Below are 18499 nucleotides of genomic sequence, written 5' to 3'. Positions count from 1 at the left end.
AAAAAATGCTTCACAAAAATTTTAATCACTTCAAAATCGTTGTGGTGTTAACATCCAGCTGTGCAGTAATTGAGTTGATTGTATTAAAAACATTTTGGATATAAGTTAAGTTCTGCAGAAAATGGGAGTATGTTTTCATACCAGTTCAAACGCTCTAAAAACCACTACAGCGACACCTGTCGGATGTTTTCAAGAAACATCCCTTCGCTCCATTAACGCCTACGGCGATCGGATCGCCTCCAACTGTTTACTCTCACTCAATGGATATCTCCTTTCACGCAACCAAACTCGTGTATAGATGAAATATTTTCTGAGCCGGAGTGCTGCAGACTTTGCATAACACCAGCGTAAAGCTGGTACATTTTATCTTCTTCTTCTTCTTGTTCTGTTTTCTTCTTGCGATAAAGACACTACCATGTAGAATGGTGGCCCTTTCACGGTACATTACAGAAATAAGCAACTTCAAGGTATTTGCCCGACCATGTCGAACCTTCAAGTTTTGTGCATTTAGGCGCCTTTTACGACAGGTATGTCTGACGTAGGAATATTCAAAACACCCTAACCCGCTGAGGGTTCGTACAGCTCATTAATAAGTGTGCTTCAATACACTCAGAACGCATACTACAAGTGCCAATACATCTTACTTATATAGATTAATAGTGCTTAAATTTTGTGCATCGACAGAAAACTTTACTTGTCAGTCCAAAGTAGTATAAGTTCACAAGAGTGATTGTCTCTTGGTTTTCTAGACCGGCATTGCTTTCCTGTTAATGTTCTTTTCCAGTTAGACGAAGTCCCACAAAATTTCCTGTCCCTATCTGTTTTGTGGAATCGCCATACCTGTGGTTAGCACTTCTTTTCATCCCCCTTTTAAGGGATAGTCTGTTATTTTTTGGAGCTAGGGTACTTTTTAGGTAGGATATTGCTATTCTTGAATAGGCCTAACAGGGTGGCAGCACGTAAACTCCACCGTCAAAACTTGAGGTATCGGGTCCGTCATCCTCTCACAATGTATCGATGAGTATAATTGACTTGATACCTGCCGCGATGCCCCGGAGTTTTAGGCTGAATGTTCTTGCATTATGCCTATCAGCCAGGATTTTAATATCTTCGCAGTTCCCTTCACTATTCGCATCACGAAAACGTTTGAAGCGTCGCTCCGCTCACTTTGTTTTCCGAGTCCGTACCACTAGATTTTCTACTATCAGGACACATTATCAACTCAATGTTTATTTCAATGGTAGAACCTGGTACAGGTGACTTTATTTCCAGTCCTGGCAAAATCGGTCAAACTCAACCTGAGACAAAAGATCAAGTTGTATTTTGTTTTTAATTTCTTTTCTTCTACATCATTTACATTCCAAATTTACTTAAGCATTTTGCATTGATTTCGAAATGAAAGTCTTTAAAAAGTACTGGCTTATCTCTACTGTTATTATCAAATATCAATGCGGCTGTTTGTTGTTGTTGTAGCTTTAGCCATCATCTTTTTGGTTAACAAAGTTAAAATTAGGTCAAAGCCATAAACGATGGTTTTTGTGAGCGAAAAAAGGTCAAAATTGGTAAAGACGAGAATTTTGAGAGAAAAAAAAGAAAGTTCTCACATGCCAAGTTAATAGAATATTTACGTATCTAGAGTTATTAAGTTTGTTATTTTAACTTGACAAATTAATTAGCAAATAATATTAAAAATATAGTCAAATGTAAAACAAATATGTAATGGCTCTATAAGTGGGTTTTGAAAACAGAAGCAAATTAACGAGATCTTTGTAGCTGGTTACGCTGAACTTGGCGGAGCTTGCTTCACGAAAAGTATCACTGATGCTCTAAAAATAGTGCCCTCATTTGTGGCCCTGAGCCCAGAAAGCTTTCTTGCAGCTATAACCTTGGTTTCTGGCTCAGCGTCACTATGCCTAGCTTTGAAACACGCAACATCGTTGAGCTGTTTACCCCTCCAAACACTCCGTCTTACCGCCTACTTGCACTTTTTGTCCCATAATGCCTCTTTACCTCCCCTGCTTCTAATGTATTATTGACGCTAGTCACTAGGAACTTTCTTCCTGAAGCTGAGCGCAATAACGTGCATGCCCCACAAAATTTTTTTCAAATTTCGGAGATCGTGTAGATTTGCGCCCCATAAACTACATCAAAATTTGCGTTTGTGCATTGCCTTTTTAGGCATTGAACAAATCCTTTTAGCCCTCTAGAGGTAGCGATATTATTGCAACATGTCAACTTAGTCTCATTGCACTACATCGCCGATAGGATGAAGTTGGCTTACTCGGTTTTTTCGCATCATACTGATTATGACACCAACCCGCTCCTTCTCTACGTATCTCTGCTTTCCGGAAGACATCTGCACATAAGAATTTCTGCGATAAACGAACCTCATGAATCTTGGAGAGGGTCTGAGTCACAGGGCTACCCTAACACACTGATGGCTCTTCCATTGAAATACTTCCAGTTGAAGATACCTTCTCGATATGGCAAATTCCCGCTTCTCGCAAGCGCTGTGCAATTCTTAATGTTGCCCAATACTGTGATAGTGCTTTATTTCCCTATTTTTTATTTCCTTCGCCACTTTGCACCTATTTCACTGAAGCCCCGATATATATGGTAAAATGCTACTGTCATCCAAAGCTTGCTTCCCCAAGCTACCTCTCTGGTGAGGGTTTCCGTGCTCCACATCTCTGATTCAGTAGTAGCTGCCTTTGCAGGTCTAAAAACGCGTTAGCACGTTTGTAATCATGGCACCGAATTTTGAAGAATCAATAATAGAAAACCTCTCAGAAGTTCTTGAAAGCCTGGCAACCCTCGAGTTCGGAAGTAAATCTTGCATATAAAGTTAAACACACATGTTTCCAGACGTATTCAAATGATTGAATGTCTCAGTCTTACTGTGTTGATCTTTAGCTTCTTTAAAAGTCCAATAGGGATCTATTTTCTTCTTAAGAAACGATTAGTTCACGACCTTTATTATTGAAAGATCGGTATGACTTCAAAGACCAAAAAGGTCGACCAGCTTTAAAGAGAACTTTGATACTTCTATGAGCTCCTCCTATATATTTTCATTAACATTTTTATTCACCACTTTTCCCTCTTCCAGATATGGTGCCGAACTTGTGGCAATCGACACATACGCCGAAAATAATGACACGCTCGCAATTGCGCGCACCAACGATCCAAATCGACGCGCTTCCGATAAATACTGGCTAGGTTTAGCCTCGCTTGATGATTTACGCACCAACACGTTAGAGTCTGCATCAGGTGCGCTCATTTCACAATACTCCGGCTTTTGGTCGCTAAAACAACCCGATCCAATGTCCGGTGAGTGTGTAGCAGCCACATTTGCATCACGCATGCAATCTTGGGGACTCGACACCTGCGAAAGTTTACTACCATTCATGTGTCGTGCTACCGCATGCCCACAAAACTCGATACACTGCACGAATGGCAGATGCATTAATCAATCATTCAAATGTGATGGCGCTGATGATTGCGGAGATGGCTCAGATGAATTGGATTGTCCAACGCAATGTCACTACCACATGCAATCGGGCGGCGATGTGATTGAAACACCTAATTACCCACACAAGTATGCGTCGATGAGTAAATGTAAATGGACGTTGGAGGGTCCGCTGGGTAGTAATATTATACTGCAATTCCAAGATTTCGACACCGAAAAGACTTTTGATACAGTGCAAGTGTTGGTAGGCGGACGTACTGAAGATAAATCGGTATCCCTAGCAACGCTGAGTGGGAAATTGGATTTGACAATGCAACCGTTTGTGTCCGCATCCAATTTCATGATTGTCAAGTTCACGACAGATGGTAGTGTGGAGCGTAAGGGTTTTCGCGCCACCTGGAAGACAGAAGCCAAAAATTGTGGTGGCGTGCTAAAAGCGAATCTGCAGCGTCAGATCCTTACAAGCCCAAACTATCCTAAACAGTATCCTGGCGGTTTGGAGTGCTTGTATATACTGAAAGCGCAGCCAGGACGCATAATTTCTTTGGAAGTTGATGACTTGGATATTGCTGATGGACGCGATATGCTGCTCATACGCGACGGCGAATCGCCCATGAGTCGCCCGATCGCGCGCTTAACCGGCAGTACAAAGGAAAACGAGAAAGTTATTATTTCGACGGGTAGCGCTTTGTATCTCTACTTCAAATCAAGTCTGGGTGAGTCCGGCAAAGGTTTCAGCATACGCTACATTCAAGGCTGCAAAGCCACGATAACACAACGTAATGGCACAGTTACCTCGCCTGCGTATGGACTCGAGGATTATCCCAAAAACCAGGAATGCTATTTCACTATACGTAATCCAAGCGGTTCACCGCTCTCGTTGAAGTTCGAAAAGTTTATGGTACACAAAAGCGATTTTGTGCAAGTATATGATGGTTCCTCTACTTCGGGCTTGCGTTTGCACTCGGGTGATGGTTTTACCGGCACTGCGGCGCCGAAACTTACTTTGACCGCGTCGTCGGGTGAGATGCTGATCAAATTCACATCGGATGCGTTGCACAATGCGGCTGGGTAAGTATACAGAGCGCAGTAAGAGAGCTCTAAAAGGTTTTATTTTAACTGCTTTCTTTTCTTTACAACAGCTGGTCGGCTACGTTCTCTGCTGACTGTCCTGAGCTCAAACCGGGTATTGGCGCTTTAGCTTCAAGTCGCGATACTGCTTTCGGTACGGTGGTGAGGTTTACATGCCCGATTGGACAGGAATTTTCGACTGGCAAGAACAAAATTGTGACCGAATGCTTGAAGGGTGGCAACTGGAGCATATCTTATATACCGAAATGTCAAGGTAAGTCGCAACATCGTTGCGCTAGCCATAACTTGTATTCACTTAAGTCATTTCTACTTCTCTCATCCACAGAGGTCTATTGCGGTCCCGTGCCACAAATCGATAACGGCTTCTCAATTGGCTCTTCAAATGTCACATATCGTGGCGTCGCTATGTATCAGTGTTATGCCGGTTTCGCTTTTGCTTCTGGCGCCCCCATTGAAAAGATATCTTGTTTGCCAGATGGACGTTGGGAACGCACACCCACCTGCATGGCCTCACAGTGCTCACCACTGCCCGAAGTATCACATGCCAATATGACGCTTCTCAACGGTGGTGGACGCAGCTACGGTACGATTGTGCAATACGAATGCGAGTCTGGCTACGAACGTACCGGTCATCCAGTACTCATTTGCATGTCTAACGGTACGTGGAGCGGTGATGTACCACGTTGTACGCGTAAACGTTGTTATGAATATCCAAAAATCGATAATGGCTTCGTTGTGGATGCAGCGCGTCCCTACTTCTATGGCGATGATGCGCGTGTACAGTGCTATAAGGGTTACAAGCTCATCGGTAGTAATATAATACGATGTAACTCTGAACAGATCTTTGAAAATCCACCCACTTGCGAAGATATCAACGAGTGCACTTCAACACAATGTGATCTCGCTACAACAGAGTGCATGAATACGAATGGTTCATTCCATTGCCAGTGTCGCGGCGGTTTTACGCCAACACCCGAATGCCGTCCAGTGGGGGACTTGGGTTTAGGTAATGGTGGTATACCTGATGATAGCATAATGACTTCGTCTAGCGAAGAAGGTTACTCAAAGGGCTTGGTACGTCTTAACTCAGCTGGGTGGTGTGGCGCACTTGTTGAACCGGGCGCAAATTGGATCTTAATCGATTTGAAGGCACCCTCCATTTTACGTGGTTTCCGCACTATGTCCGTGCAACGCTTCGATAGCAATGTCGCATTTACTTCGGCGGTGCGTCTGCAGTACACGGATGATTTAACCGACGTCTTCAAAGACTACACAAACCCTGATGGTACCGCTGTAGAGTTTCGCATACTAGAACCTACTCTTTCTATTCTCAACTTGCCGATGCCTATTGAAGCGCGTTACATACGGTTCCGTATACAAGACTATGTCGGCGCTCCCTGCATACGTATGGAGCTAATGGGCTGCACGCGCTTGGATTGTGTTGATATAAATGAGTGCGCCAAGAATAATGGCGGTTGTGATCAGAAATGTGTGAACTCTCCTGGTAGTTATGCTTGCTCGTGTAATACGGGCTATCAGCTTTTTACTGCAAACGGCACTGCAGGCTTTGGTATTGAACGTTCGGAGACGGGTGAACGAGATGGCGATACTTATCAGCGCAATAAAACCTGTGTGCCGCTCATGTGCCCACCCCTATTGGAGCCAGAGAACGGCAAACTGCTAACGGACAAGAATGAGCAACATTTTGGTGACGTTGTGCGCTTCCAATGCAACTTTGGTTATATTATGTCGGGAAGCGCAGCGGTGTTATGTCTCTCGAATGGACAATGGAATGCGACAGTGCCGGAGTGTAACTGTAAGTATTTCCCAGCTTCTTTTAGTCAAACGGGCATATTATAGAAATCTATCTCTCCGTTTCTCTTTACAGACGCCAAATGTGTTTCACTACCAGACGACAAACTTGAGGGTCTCACTGTTGAGCGTCCCGACCCCGAGTCTGTATTGGTGCCTTTCCGCGATAATGTAACTGTCACTTGTAGCGCACCCGGTCGCAAACTACGCAACACTGCAACATCTGGTTTCCGTCAGTGTGTTTACGATCCCAAACCTGGTTTACCTGATTACTGGCTTTCCGGTTCACAGCCTTCCTGTCCTCGCGTTGACTGCTATTCACCCATGCCCACACCAGGCGCTGAATATGGTCAGTTTGTAGATACGCGCTTCCAGAGCTCATTTTTCTTCGGCTGTCAGCATACTTTTAAGTTGGCTGGTCAGACATCGCGTCACGATAATGTTGTACGCTGTCAATCGGATGGTATTTGGGACTTCGGTGATCTACGTTGTGAAGGTCCTGTATGTGAAGACCCTGGACGGCCTAGCGATGGTCGTCAAATAGCGCGCAGTTATGAGCAAGGCTCGGAAGTATACTTCGGCTGCAATCGTCCTGGTTACATACTTATCAACCCACGTCCGATAACTTGTATACGCGAGCCAGAGTGTAAGGTGATCAAACCGCTTGGTGTCACCTCAGGTAGAATACCTGATTCAGCGATTAATGCTACTTCGGAACGTCCAAATTATGAAGCGAAAAATATACGTCTGAACTCAGCCACAGGTTGGTGTGGTAAGCAGGAGGCTTTCACTTACGTCAGTGTGGATTTGGGTCAAATACATCGCGTGAAAGCAATTTTGGTTAAGGGTGTCGTGACAAATGATATTGTAGGACGTCCCACCGAAATACGTTTCTTCTACAAGCAATCAGAAAATGAAAATTATGTCGTCTACTTCCCGAACTTCAATTTGACTATGCGTGACCCAGGCAACTATGGCGAGCTCGCTATGATTACGCTACCCAAATACGTGCAGGCACGTTTTGTCATTTTGGGTATCGTTAGCTATATGGATAATGCTTGCTTGAAATTTGAGCTCATGGGTTGTGAAGAGCCCAAGAAGGAACCGTTGCTAGGTTACGACTACGGCTACTCACCTTGCGTGGATAATGAGCCACCCATATTCCAGAATTGTCCACAACAACCGATTATCGTGCGTCGTGATGAAAATGGTGCTGTGCTGCCTGTCAACTTTACCGAACCTTCGGCGGTAGACAATTCCGGCTCGATTGCGCGTCTGGAGGTGAAACCACAAAATTTCAAAACTCCTTCATACGTTTTCAAAGATACCGTCGTAAAATATGTCGCCTTCGACTATGACGGCAATGTCGCCATTTGTGAAATTAATATCACGGTACCAGATGTCACACCACCGCTGCTGCAATGTCCACAAAGTTACGTCATTGAGTTGATCGATCGTCAAGACAACTATAATGTGAACTTCAATGATACACGCAAGCGCATCAAGACCTCAGATGAGTATGGTGATGTGCGCATCACATACACCCCAGAACGCGCGCTTATTTCGATTGGTAGTTATGAGAATGTTACTGTGACTGCAACCGACAAGTTCAATAATCGCGCTTACTGTCACTTCCAAGTCTCGGTGCAGGCCTCGCCATGTGTCGATTGGGAGCTGCAACCGCCAGCGAATGGCGCTATCAACTGTTTGCCTGGCGATCGTGGCATTGAGTGTATAGCTACTTGTAAGCCCGGCTTCCGCTTTACGGATGGTGAGCCTCTGAAAACGTTCTCTTGTGAGACATCGCGTTTATGGAAACCTACATCTGTTGTGCCCGATTGTGTTTCGGAAAATACCGAACAAGCGGATTATCAAGTGACTGCTACAGTCACATATCGCGCGAACGGCGCTGTAGCGCAAGCATGCCTTATTCAATATCAAGATATGCTACAACAACACTATGCTGGCTTGAATCGTCTGCTGTCGCAACGTTGCTCTGCAGTCAATGTGAACATGAATGTGTCCTTCATAAAAGCGGTGCCGAGCTTGCTGGAAGAAAATGTTGTTAAGATGGACTTTATACTCTCTATACTTCCTGCCATCAGACAGCCACAACTCTATGAACTCTGCGGCTCCACGCTCAATCTTATTTTCGATTTAAGCGTGCCCTACGCGAGTGCTGTGATCGATTCCCTTTTGAACATCTCCAACATTGGCAATCAATGCCCACCACTGCGTGCGCTTAAGAGCATCATATCGCGCGGTTTTACTTGTAGCGTCGGCGAGGTGCTGAATATGGATACCAGCGATGTACCACGTTGTCTGCATTGTCCTGCTGGTACATACGTTATTACAGGTCAAAGTGTATGCACAAATTGCCCGCGGGGCTACTACCAAAATCGCGATCGTCAAGGTACTTGCCTACGCTGTCCAGCTGGTACTTACACAAAGGAGGAGGGCTCAAAGTCACTCAACGATTGCATACCTGTCTGCGGTTATGGCACATACTCTCCCACCGGTTTGGTGCCTTGCTTGGAATGTCCACGTAACTCATTTACTGCCGAACCGCCAAATGGAGGCTTCAAAGATTGCACAGCGTGCGCGCAAAACATGTATACCTTCCAACCAGCTGCGTCTACGAAAGATTTGTGTCGCCAAAAATGCGCACCAGGTTTCTACTCATACACCGGATTGGCGCCTTGCTCTCCATGCCCGCTGAACTACTATCAAAGCGCAACAGGTGCCCAGACGTGCAATGAATGCCCCTCTAATATGCGCACAGACGCTGCTGGCGCTAAGGGACGGGAGGAATGTAAACCGGTTATTTGTGGTGAAGGTGCATGCATGCATGGCGGTCTCTGCGTTCCTATGGGTCACGGTATTCAATGCTTCTGTCCTGCTGGTTTCTCTGGACGTCGCTGCGAGATCGATATCGACGAATGCGCTTCACAACCCTGTTACAATGGCGGTTCTTGTACAGATCTGCCACAAGGCTATCGTTGCGAATGTCCTGCTGGTTATTCGGGCACCAATTGTCAAGAGGAGACGAGCGATTGCAGTAATGATACTTGTCCAGCGCGCGCTATGTGTAAGAATGAACCAGGTTACAAGAACTATACCTGCTTATGTCGCAGCGGTTATACCGGCGCTGATTGTGATGTTACAATCGATCCGTGCACCGCGAATGGTAATCCATGCACGAATGGCGCTAGCTGTTTGGCGCTTCAACAGGGACGTTACAAATGCGACTGCCTGCCTGGCTGGGAAGGCATACATTGCGATCGTAATATTGACGACTGCGCGGAGAATCCTTGTTTACTGGGCGCTAACTGCACTGATTTGGTGAATGACTTCCAATGCGCGTGTCCACCTGGATTCACTGGTAAACGTTGTGAGGAGAAGATCGATTTGTGTCTGTCCGAACCTTGTAAGCACGGCACCTGCGCAGATCGTTTGTTCGAACATGAATGTGTATGTCATCCGGGCTGGACTGGCGGCGCGTGCGACATAAATATTGATGATTGCGCAGATAGTCCGTGCGCTAATGATGGCGTCTGTGTCGATTTAGTAAATGGTTACAGTTGCTCGTGCGAACCTGGCTACACTGGCAAGAATTGTCAGCATACGATAGATGATTGCGAATCGAACCCTTGCCAGAATGGCGCTACTTGTGTAGATCAACTGGATGGCTTCACTTGCAAATGTCGTCCAGGTTTTGTGGGACTTAGTTGCGAAGCTGAAATTGATGAGTGCTTGAGCGATCCGTGCAATCCTGTGGGTACGGAACGTTGTCTGGACTTGGATAATGAGTTTGAGTGCGTTTGCCGTGAGGGCTTTACCGGCGCATTCTGTGAGACGGACATTGATGATTGTGAAAAGAATCCATGCTTGAATGGTGGGCTCTGTCGTGATCGCGTTGCCGGTTTTGAGTGCACGTGCGAGGAGGGCTGGCGTGGTGTGCGTTGTGAGCGTCAGATTACATCGTGTGGAGGACAGTCGCCATGCCAAAACGATGCTAACTGCATCGACTTATTTCAAGATTACTTCTGCGTTTGCCCTAGCGGCACTGATGGCAAGAATTGTGAGACAGCACCCGAACGTTGCATCGGTAATCCATGCATGCATGGCGGCAAGTGTCAGGATTATGGCTCCGGTTTGAATTGCACATGCCCTGCAGATTTCTCTGGTATCGGCTGCCAGTACGAGTTCGATGCATGTGATGCGAATGTTTGCGCGAATGGCGCCACTTGTATTGACTATGGCAATGGTTATTCATGTGCTTGCCCGCCTGGTTATACAGGGAAAAATTGTGAGGAGGATATTGTGGACTGCAAAGACAACTCATGTCCACCAGGTGCTACATGCATTGATCTTACAAATGGTTTGTACTGCCAGTGCGCATTCAACATGACTGGCGATGACTGTCGCAAGACCATACAGGTCGACTACGATCTTTACTTCAGCGATCATCTGCGTTCTACTGCCGCTCAAGTCGTACCATTTTACACCGGTGAATCCAGCAGTCTTACCATCGCTATGTGGGTACAATTTGCACAAAAGGACGACACCGGCATCTTCTTCACACTGTATGGCGTGCAATCGCCACGTATTGCCAACCATCGCCGTTTACTGCTGCAAGCTCACTCAAGTGGCGTGCAGGTTTCAATATTTGAAGATCTTCCAGACGCTTTCCTCTCCTTCGGCGAGTATACATCAGTGAACGATGGTCAATGGCATCATGTCGCCATACTTTGGGATGGCATGAGCGGTCAATTACAGCTGATTACAGAAGGTCTCATCGCTAGTAAAATGGAATATGGCGGCGGAGGCTACATGCCTGAATACGCGTGGGCTGTATTAGGTCGGCCGCAACCTGAAAATCCCAAGCGGTCTGCATCGTATGCTGAATCAGGCTTCCAGGGCACAATAACAAAGGCTCAAGTTTGGGGACGCGCTTTAGATATTACTTCGGAAATACAAAAGCAAGTTCGAGATTGCCGTTCAGAACCCGTACTCTATCATGGTCTCATTCTGAACTGGGCTGGTTATGAAATAACCTCTGGTGGCGTTGAACGCACCGTACCCTCAATGTGTGGACAACGTAAATGTCCTAATGGTTATCAAGGTGCAAATTGTCAACAGTTGGTAGTCGACAAAGAACCACCGGTAGTCGAATATTGTCCTGGTGATTTGTGGGTTATTGCCAAGAACGGTTCAGCTGTGGTGTCATGGGATGAGCCTCATTTCAGTGATAATATTGGTGTTACAAGAATCGTTGAGCGTAATGGTCATCGTTCGGGTACTACGCTACTTTGGGGTTTCTACGATATTACCTACATCGCTTCTGATGCTGCAGGCAACACGGCTACATGCACGTTCAAGGTGTCCCTTTTAAGTAAGTCTATAATAACGTTTCTCACTCTGACTTAAACTAATAAGTTCACTTACAGCTGACTTCTGTCCTCCACTCGCCGATCCTGTTGGTGGCGTGCAAGTCTGCAAAGATTGGGGTGCTGGCGGTCAGTTTAAAGTTTGCGAGATTTCTTGCAATCCTGGCTTGCGTTTCTCTGAGGAAGTACCCGATTTCTATACCTGTGGTGCTGAAGGTTTCTGGCGTCCTACGCGCGAACCCTCTATGCCGCTCGTTTATCCTTCGTGCTCACGTAAGTTTAATAACAACTTTTTTCTTGAAGCTCTTTATGAAAGTGATTTTTTCATCTTTCACTTTAGCATCTAAACCAGCTCAACGCGTCTTCCGTATCAAGATGCTCTTCCCCTCGGATGTGCTCTGCAACAAGGCCGGTCAAGGTGTATTGCGTCAAAAGGTGACAAACTCAGTGAATGCGCTCAATCGCGATTGGAACTTCTGTTCATACTCGGTAGAGGGTACACGGTAAGTTGCTATTAGAGTTATTGTTTTTAAGAGAAAGGGTTTTATGGGGGTTGAGGCACTAATTCTTCGATTTAAGCTTGCTGTACTCGGAACTTGAACAGCTTAGTGTTGACATTTCATGTTTATTATCTAGGAGTTTTAGAAACGCGTAATTTTGAAGAACTTAACTATATAGCTTAAATTATAGCAGCAAAAGCTTTAATAAGATGGACAGGTTAGACATTGTGGGACAGTGAAGTCCTTCATGAACCGGTATAAAATGTCAAAAATGTTAAGACGTCAAATCATTTGTATTCACCACAACTGAATAATTGTTGAGTTAGAATATTTGAATAAAGAGATTTTACAAAAAGCTTCGGACGCTTCGTGCTGAGCTTTTATTGCTATGTGCATGGTCTTTGAATTACAAGACATTTACAAGATTACATGTTTAAAAAAGTTGCTGTCTTGCCCAATTCTTAAAATAATACGTTATGGCTTTTTGCAAAAGTTTTGCATTAGGGTTGCCGAACAAGTTTTAATTTCTTTTTGTACGTTTTAGGAGATTTTTATGCCTGAGAGGCCGTTATTTGTGTCTTATACTCTCATTTCCCATATTTCCGAAGAAAACAAATTTTGAAGTATTTTTTAAAATATAGAGTTGCCAACTAATTTTAAGTTTTTTTTAATAAAAGCAAGGAAACGGCGCCATAGCACTGAAATGAATTTCAGCTAGTATGGAAGCTATCTTTAATACGGTTGCCACTTAACTTGAAGTTTTTCCAAATTTTTTTTGAATAGATTAAAGGTTATGAGTCAAGTAAAATAGCAAGCAGAATACAACACCATTCAGTTCTATTAAATAATTTTTTTTTTTTTTTTGGTTTTGATCTAGCTTCTCCAAAGTTTTGCTTCTTTTAATTTGAGATAGTATGTAGTGGGGTTGCCACTAAATTTGGTAAGCTGTTTGCTTATAAATTGAATTCTTTTGACGTATTAAGTAGATCGAAAAAGCTATTAAAATTTGTAAGCTACTTTCAGCTGACGTTGTATTTAGGTGGTTGCCACTAAGTTTTTACAAAAAAAAATTTGTGACAAATTTGGCCTTTTTGGCAAAACATGATTTATTTGATGTCAGAAGTTTTCTTTAACTTGGGTGATCCATTTTTTAGAAAAAAGTGTTTTTTTGAATAAATTTGACCTTTTGTAGAGAATGAAAGAGAATCTCTTCTTAGAAGTTTAGTTTACCTTAGATTAATAATGAGCTGTCATCTGATACCGATATGCCTTAACAAGATGATAAATGAAGTTACCACTTAGTTTATGTATTTTATTTTTTTTGGAAAATGTTTATAGTCTCATGGGCTCTAAATTTGTATTTCTGTTTTTGTGAATTATTTTTGATAGGATTGCCACTTAGTTTTATGTCTTTTTTTAATAATTTAAACTTTTATGGAGAGTAAAGTAGTAAGCAGTACAAAATGTTTATTATTTCTACTCTGATTGATTTATTTGTTTTTTTTTTTGCGAAATTTATTCCATTAGAGTTGCCACTGAGCTTTGAAATAAATATAGATCTTCTATAAAAACTGTGGTTTTATGGAACATTTCAATAATGCTTTCTATTGAAACTTGTTAAAAATAAAATCTACATGCTTTTTTGAAATAAATGTCAGTAGGGTTGCCACCTAGTTTTTAGAGTTTTATGTTTTTTAAAGTATTGTTGTTTTTTTTTTTTTTTTTGATAGGAGGGGTTCTACACTGAGTTATTGACATTTATTTTAAAATTATCTCAATTAGCGTTGCCACTTGTTTTTTTAAAATTGAAGCCTTCATTATTTGATTTCTTACTCAATTAAATTTTTTATTCAAACTTTTTATAATTAATTCTATGAAAATTTTTTTTAATTTTTTAAAGTAAAAAATTTTAAGTTATCGAAAAAAATATTACAAAGATTGCGGTTTCACCTAAAAAATTTTAGATTAAAGTTAAAATTTGAAAAAAACTGGCATATTGAAATTAAAATATAAAAAATATACTTCAAAAACACATTAGGAACCTATATTTTGATGGAGGGTTGCCACTTATTAATGTTATACATTTAAAAAAACTCGTGGTGTGATGGTAGCGTGCTCCGCCTACCACACCGTATGCCCAGGGTTCACACCCCGGGCAAAGCAACATCAAAATTTTAGAAATAAGGTTTTTCAATTAGAAGAAAATTTGTCTAAGCGGGGTCGCCCCTCGGAAGTGTTTGGCAAGCGCTCCGGGTGTATTTCTGCCATGAAAAGCTCTCAGTGAAAACTCATCTGCCTTGCAGATGCCGTTCGGAGTCGGCATAAAACATGTAGGTCCCGTCCGGCCGATTTGTAGGGAAAATCAATAGGAGCACGACGCAAATTGGAAGAGAAGCTCGGTCTTAGAACCCCTTCGGAGGTTATCGCGCCTTTCATTTTTTTTTTTTTTTATTTAAAAAAAATTTTAATTTTGTTTTTTTTTTCCTTTAAATTTTTACAGCGAATGTAAGGACATCAAAATTGATGTTAAATGCGATCACTATCGTGCTGCTCAAGGTCAACGCGTGAGTCGGCAAGCTAAGGATGGCGGTGTATATGTGATGGAAGCAGAAATTCCAGTGCTCAAGTAAGTATGGCAACTTTGAAACAAGAAAAAAAAACACACTATCTATATATTAACCGTTTCTTTTATGTGTTTGCTAAAATAACATATATATGTGTTCATGTATGTGCCTGTTTAATTAACAAACAAAATTTGTATTAATAATAAATTTATAGTGAAAGCGATGAAATTAAAGCACGCGCACGTCAAGGACGCCAACAAGGAGGCGGTGATACGTACATGCTGGAGATACTCTTCCCAGCAGTGAAGTATGTTTTGTTCTAAAACTGACCGCTCATTCCTCCGCTTACAATTTTGTGCACTTTAGCTTTCGATATTAACGCAAAAGGGTGGCAACGCTTCATACACAAAAAAAAACTTAACATACGGACATATATAAATACATACTCATGTACATATTTCACAATTGGTGGCTTGTTTACCATGCGCTCTAAGAGCTGCACAATTTTGCATTTTTGGTCTACCATTAAAGTACACTCATTATTGCTAACCACTTCACCCCACTCCAACTTAAATTGCTTACATCAATTTTGAAACGTAGAGTCGGCAACCTTTGTTTAATATACCACATAATCGAACACACCAACATAACTCATTAAAATTTATACAAAATTTGTTTGTGCTTACCTCAACACCAAAAAGGGCCAAATATCGCTTTGTGATTCATAAACACACTCTTTCTCCCTCTCTCTTGCCAAAATACTAATTTAGTATTTTAAATTCACAGCGACCCGGTGATACACTCAAGCACAGGCGAACGTTCGACGGTGAAGAATCTTTTGGAGAAACTCATTTTGGAAGACGATCAATTTGCGGTACAAGATATTTTACCAAACACAGTACCAGATCCTGCCTCTCTTGAGCTGGGCTCGGAATATGCCTGCCCTATCGGACAGGTGGTTATGATACCCGATTGTGTGCCATGTGCCATTGGCACCTTCTATGATACAACTAATAAGACTTGCGTCGCTTGTGCACGCGGCACATATCAGTCGGAGTCAGGACAATTGCAATGCAGCAAATGCCCTGTGATTGCAGGACGTCCAGGAGTAACAGCAGGTCCAGGCGCACGTTCAGCTGCCGACTGTAAGGAACGTTGTCCAGCTGGTAAATACTTAGACTCTGATACAGGTTTGTGCCGTTCTTGCGGACATGGCTTCTATCAACCAAATGAAGGCTCATTCAGTTGCGAATTGTGTGGACTTGGACAAACAACACGCTCCAGCGAGGCTACTTCACATAAGGAATGTCGCGATGAGTGCGGATCTGGTCAACAACTGGGTGTGGATGGACGTTGTGAACCTTGCCCACGTGGCACATATCGTGCACAGGGCGTACAACCATCTTGCGTGGGTTGTCCGCTGGGACGCACTACACCCAAAGTGGGCGCTAACTCTGTGGAGGAGTGTACGCTACCTGTATGCTCACCTGGTACTTATTTGAATGGCACGCTGAATATGTGCGTGGAATGTCGCAAGGGCTACTATCAACCCGAATCACAACAAACTAAATGTCTGCAATGCCCACCAAATCACAGTACGAAAATTACTGGCGCCACTGCGAAATCAGAATGCACAAATCCATGTGAACACATTGCTGAAGGACATCCACATTGTGATCCAAATGCTTATTGTATATTGGTTCCGGAGACATCGGACTTCAAGTGTGAGTGCAAGCCGGGCTTCAATGGTACTGGCATGGAATGCACGGATATGTGTGATGGTTTCTGTGAGAACTCAGGTACATGCGTGAAAGATCTGAAGGGTACGCCTTCATGTCGTTGCATCGGTTCATTCACTGGTCCACATTGCGCGGAGCGTTCAGAGTTTGCATATATTGCTGGCGGTATTGCTGCAGCTGTAATATTTATTATTATAATTGTTTTGTTGATTTGGATGATATGTGTGCGTTCGACGAAACGTCGTGATCCAAAGAAAATGTTAACGCCTGCTATTGATCAAACAGGATCGCAGGTGAACTTCTATTATGGTGCTCATACGCCGTATGCGGAATCGATTGCGCCGTCGCATCATAGCACTTATGCGCATTATTATGATGATGAAGAGGACGGCTGGGAGATGCCGAACTTCTATAACGAGGCGTACATCAAGGATGGTGGTGGTGAGTATATAAATTTACTTAAAGTAAAAAGATGAAATTTTTTGTTATAGTAAGCTTAGCATAAAAAGCTTTCAATTAGTTCTAATGAAAAGTCTGGTGCGATGTGATATACGCTGAGCTTTTACCCCAAATACGGTTTCCTTTATATTGCTAAACTCTTCCCTCATGGCAGAGTGCCTACAGCTTTTTGACGCATTCGCCTAAAGTCTGTCAAATAACTTTTGCCACCCCATTAATTATTATTATGTAAAAAGCTTTCGAAAGCGCACTAGGATTTTTCAATTTCTTAACCAATGAAACGTCTTCTGTGTTCAGTAAAAAATGCCGAGAGTACAGTATAGATAACTGCTTCTGGGAAAATTTTCTTCATGAACATTACACAAAATACCTTAAAGCTTTCTTGAAGCTTCAAAAAGCTTTAAGGGCGACAACTAGCATCTAGCTACTTTTTTTCTTTGGAGAAATAAAAGCAATATTATCTTCACATCTTAGGCGAGCTTCCACTAACAATGAGTCCAATGTGTAACTCAATTTGGGCATATAGGAAATAAGGGTACAGGTTTTTGCGAGAAAGTTTTTTAAAAAAAAGTAAAGCTTACGCATAACCTATCATTCCTTAAAAAGCGCTGAAAGCTTAAGTTTAAAACTTTGGAACTGAATCAAAAGCTACTTTTAAAAACACGATAAAACGAAGAAACTTCATCAAAAAGCTCTTTTCATTAAGCTTTTAAGCTCATTCACGTTGATGCTTCCTAAAAATAATTCTTTCTCAACGCATCACCAAGTTAATAAGAACTTTTAACCCTTTCAGGACCGTAAGAAAACTACAAGTAAATTTTGTTGTACCACTGTTTTATTTAGTTCATTTGGAAGCAAAATGCATAAAAAACAACTCGACTTTTAAATTCATTTCACGGTTTTTTTGTAATTTTATGGGAAAAATACTTCCCTATGGACCTCAATGGGAATTTCGCAACAGCAGGGAACATTGGTTTTCTAATAATGCAAACTTTAAAAATTTGGCGTGAATATATATAGATTTTGGAAAATAAATCATTTATGGAAATCTGAAAAGCAGTTTCTTTTGCTAGTATAGAAGAGGTGAACGTTGCTCATTACACATATGTTATGCGTCCTATTTTCAATCCGCTTCTTAGCGCAATTTACACACCTCTTCATGTTATTTACTTTTTGCATATTGTTCATTGGTTAACTTGGCTTTACACCGACTTGACTCTTCGGTTTTTTCACTGCGGACGGCCTGGCTCTTTGCCTACATGGAAATTCATTTATAAGACTTCGAGCAATATTTTGACTAAATTCTAGACTGCTCAAAACCGGTCTCTCTACAAGTTTCTTCTCTTGTAACTTTTTGTAATCAAATATGAGTTGCTCATAGCAATATCCATTATATCGAAAAAAGGCGTAAGTAGTATTATATCTTTGTTTTGCGATCAACTTCATAGCAGACTTTTCGCTGGTCCATTAGGTCAAC

General features: G+C 42.5%; 1 protein-coding gene across 6 annotated transcripts in view; it reads left to right on the top strand.

Annotated features, from left to right (window-relative positions):
- Positions 1-18499, top strand: part of uif (sushi, von Willebrand factor type A, EGF and pentraxin domain-containing protein uif) — a 154245-nt gene that overhangs the window by 132812 nt on the left and 2934 nt on the right. For 5 of the 6 annotated variants that reach the window (XM_067764657.1, XM_067764655.1, XM_067764656.1 and 2 more), the window contains 9 exons: positions 3107-4537; positions 4609-4811; positions 4884-6374; positions 6447-11765; positions 11821-12033; positions 12101-12263; positions 14761-14886; positions 15039-15131; positions 15611-17004. In XM_067764657.1, coding sequence (XP_067620758.1) covers positions 3107-4537; positions 4609-4811; positions 4884-6374; positions 6447-11765; positions 11821-12033; positions 12101-12263; positions 14761-14886; positions 15039-15131; positions 15611-17004 — 10433 coding nt within the window. The remainder of the gene's footprint in view (positions 1-3106; positions 4538-4608; positions 4812-4883; positions 6375-6446; positions 11766-11820; positions 12034-12100; positions 12264-14760; positions 14887-15038; positions 15132-15610; positions 17005-18499) is intronic. The other variant, XM_067764660.1, reaches the window with a different exon arrangement.

Source organism: Eurosta solidaginis, chromosome 2 (assembly GCF_040869045.1).
Source record: "Eurosta solidaginis isolate ZX-2024a chromosome 2, ASM4086904v1, whole genome shotgun sequence".
Lineage (NCBI taxonomy): Eukaryota > Metazoa > Arthropoda > Insecta > Diptera > Tephritidae > Eurosta > Eurosta solidaginis.
This window is presented reverse-complemented; position numbering and strand designations above follow the sequence as displayed.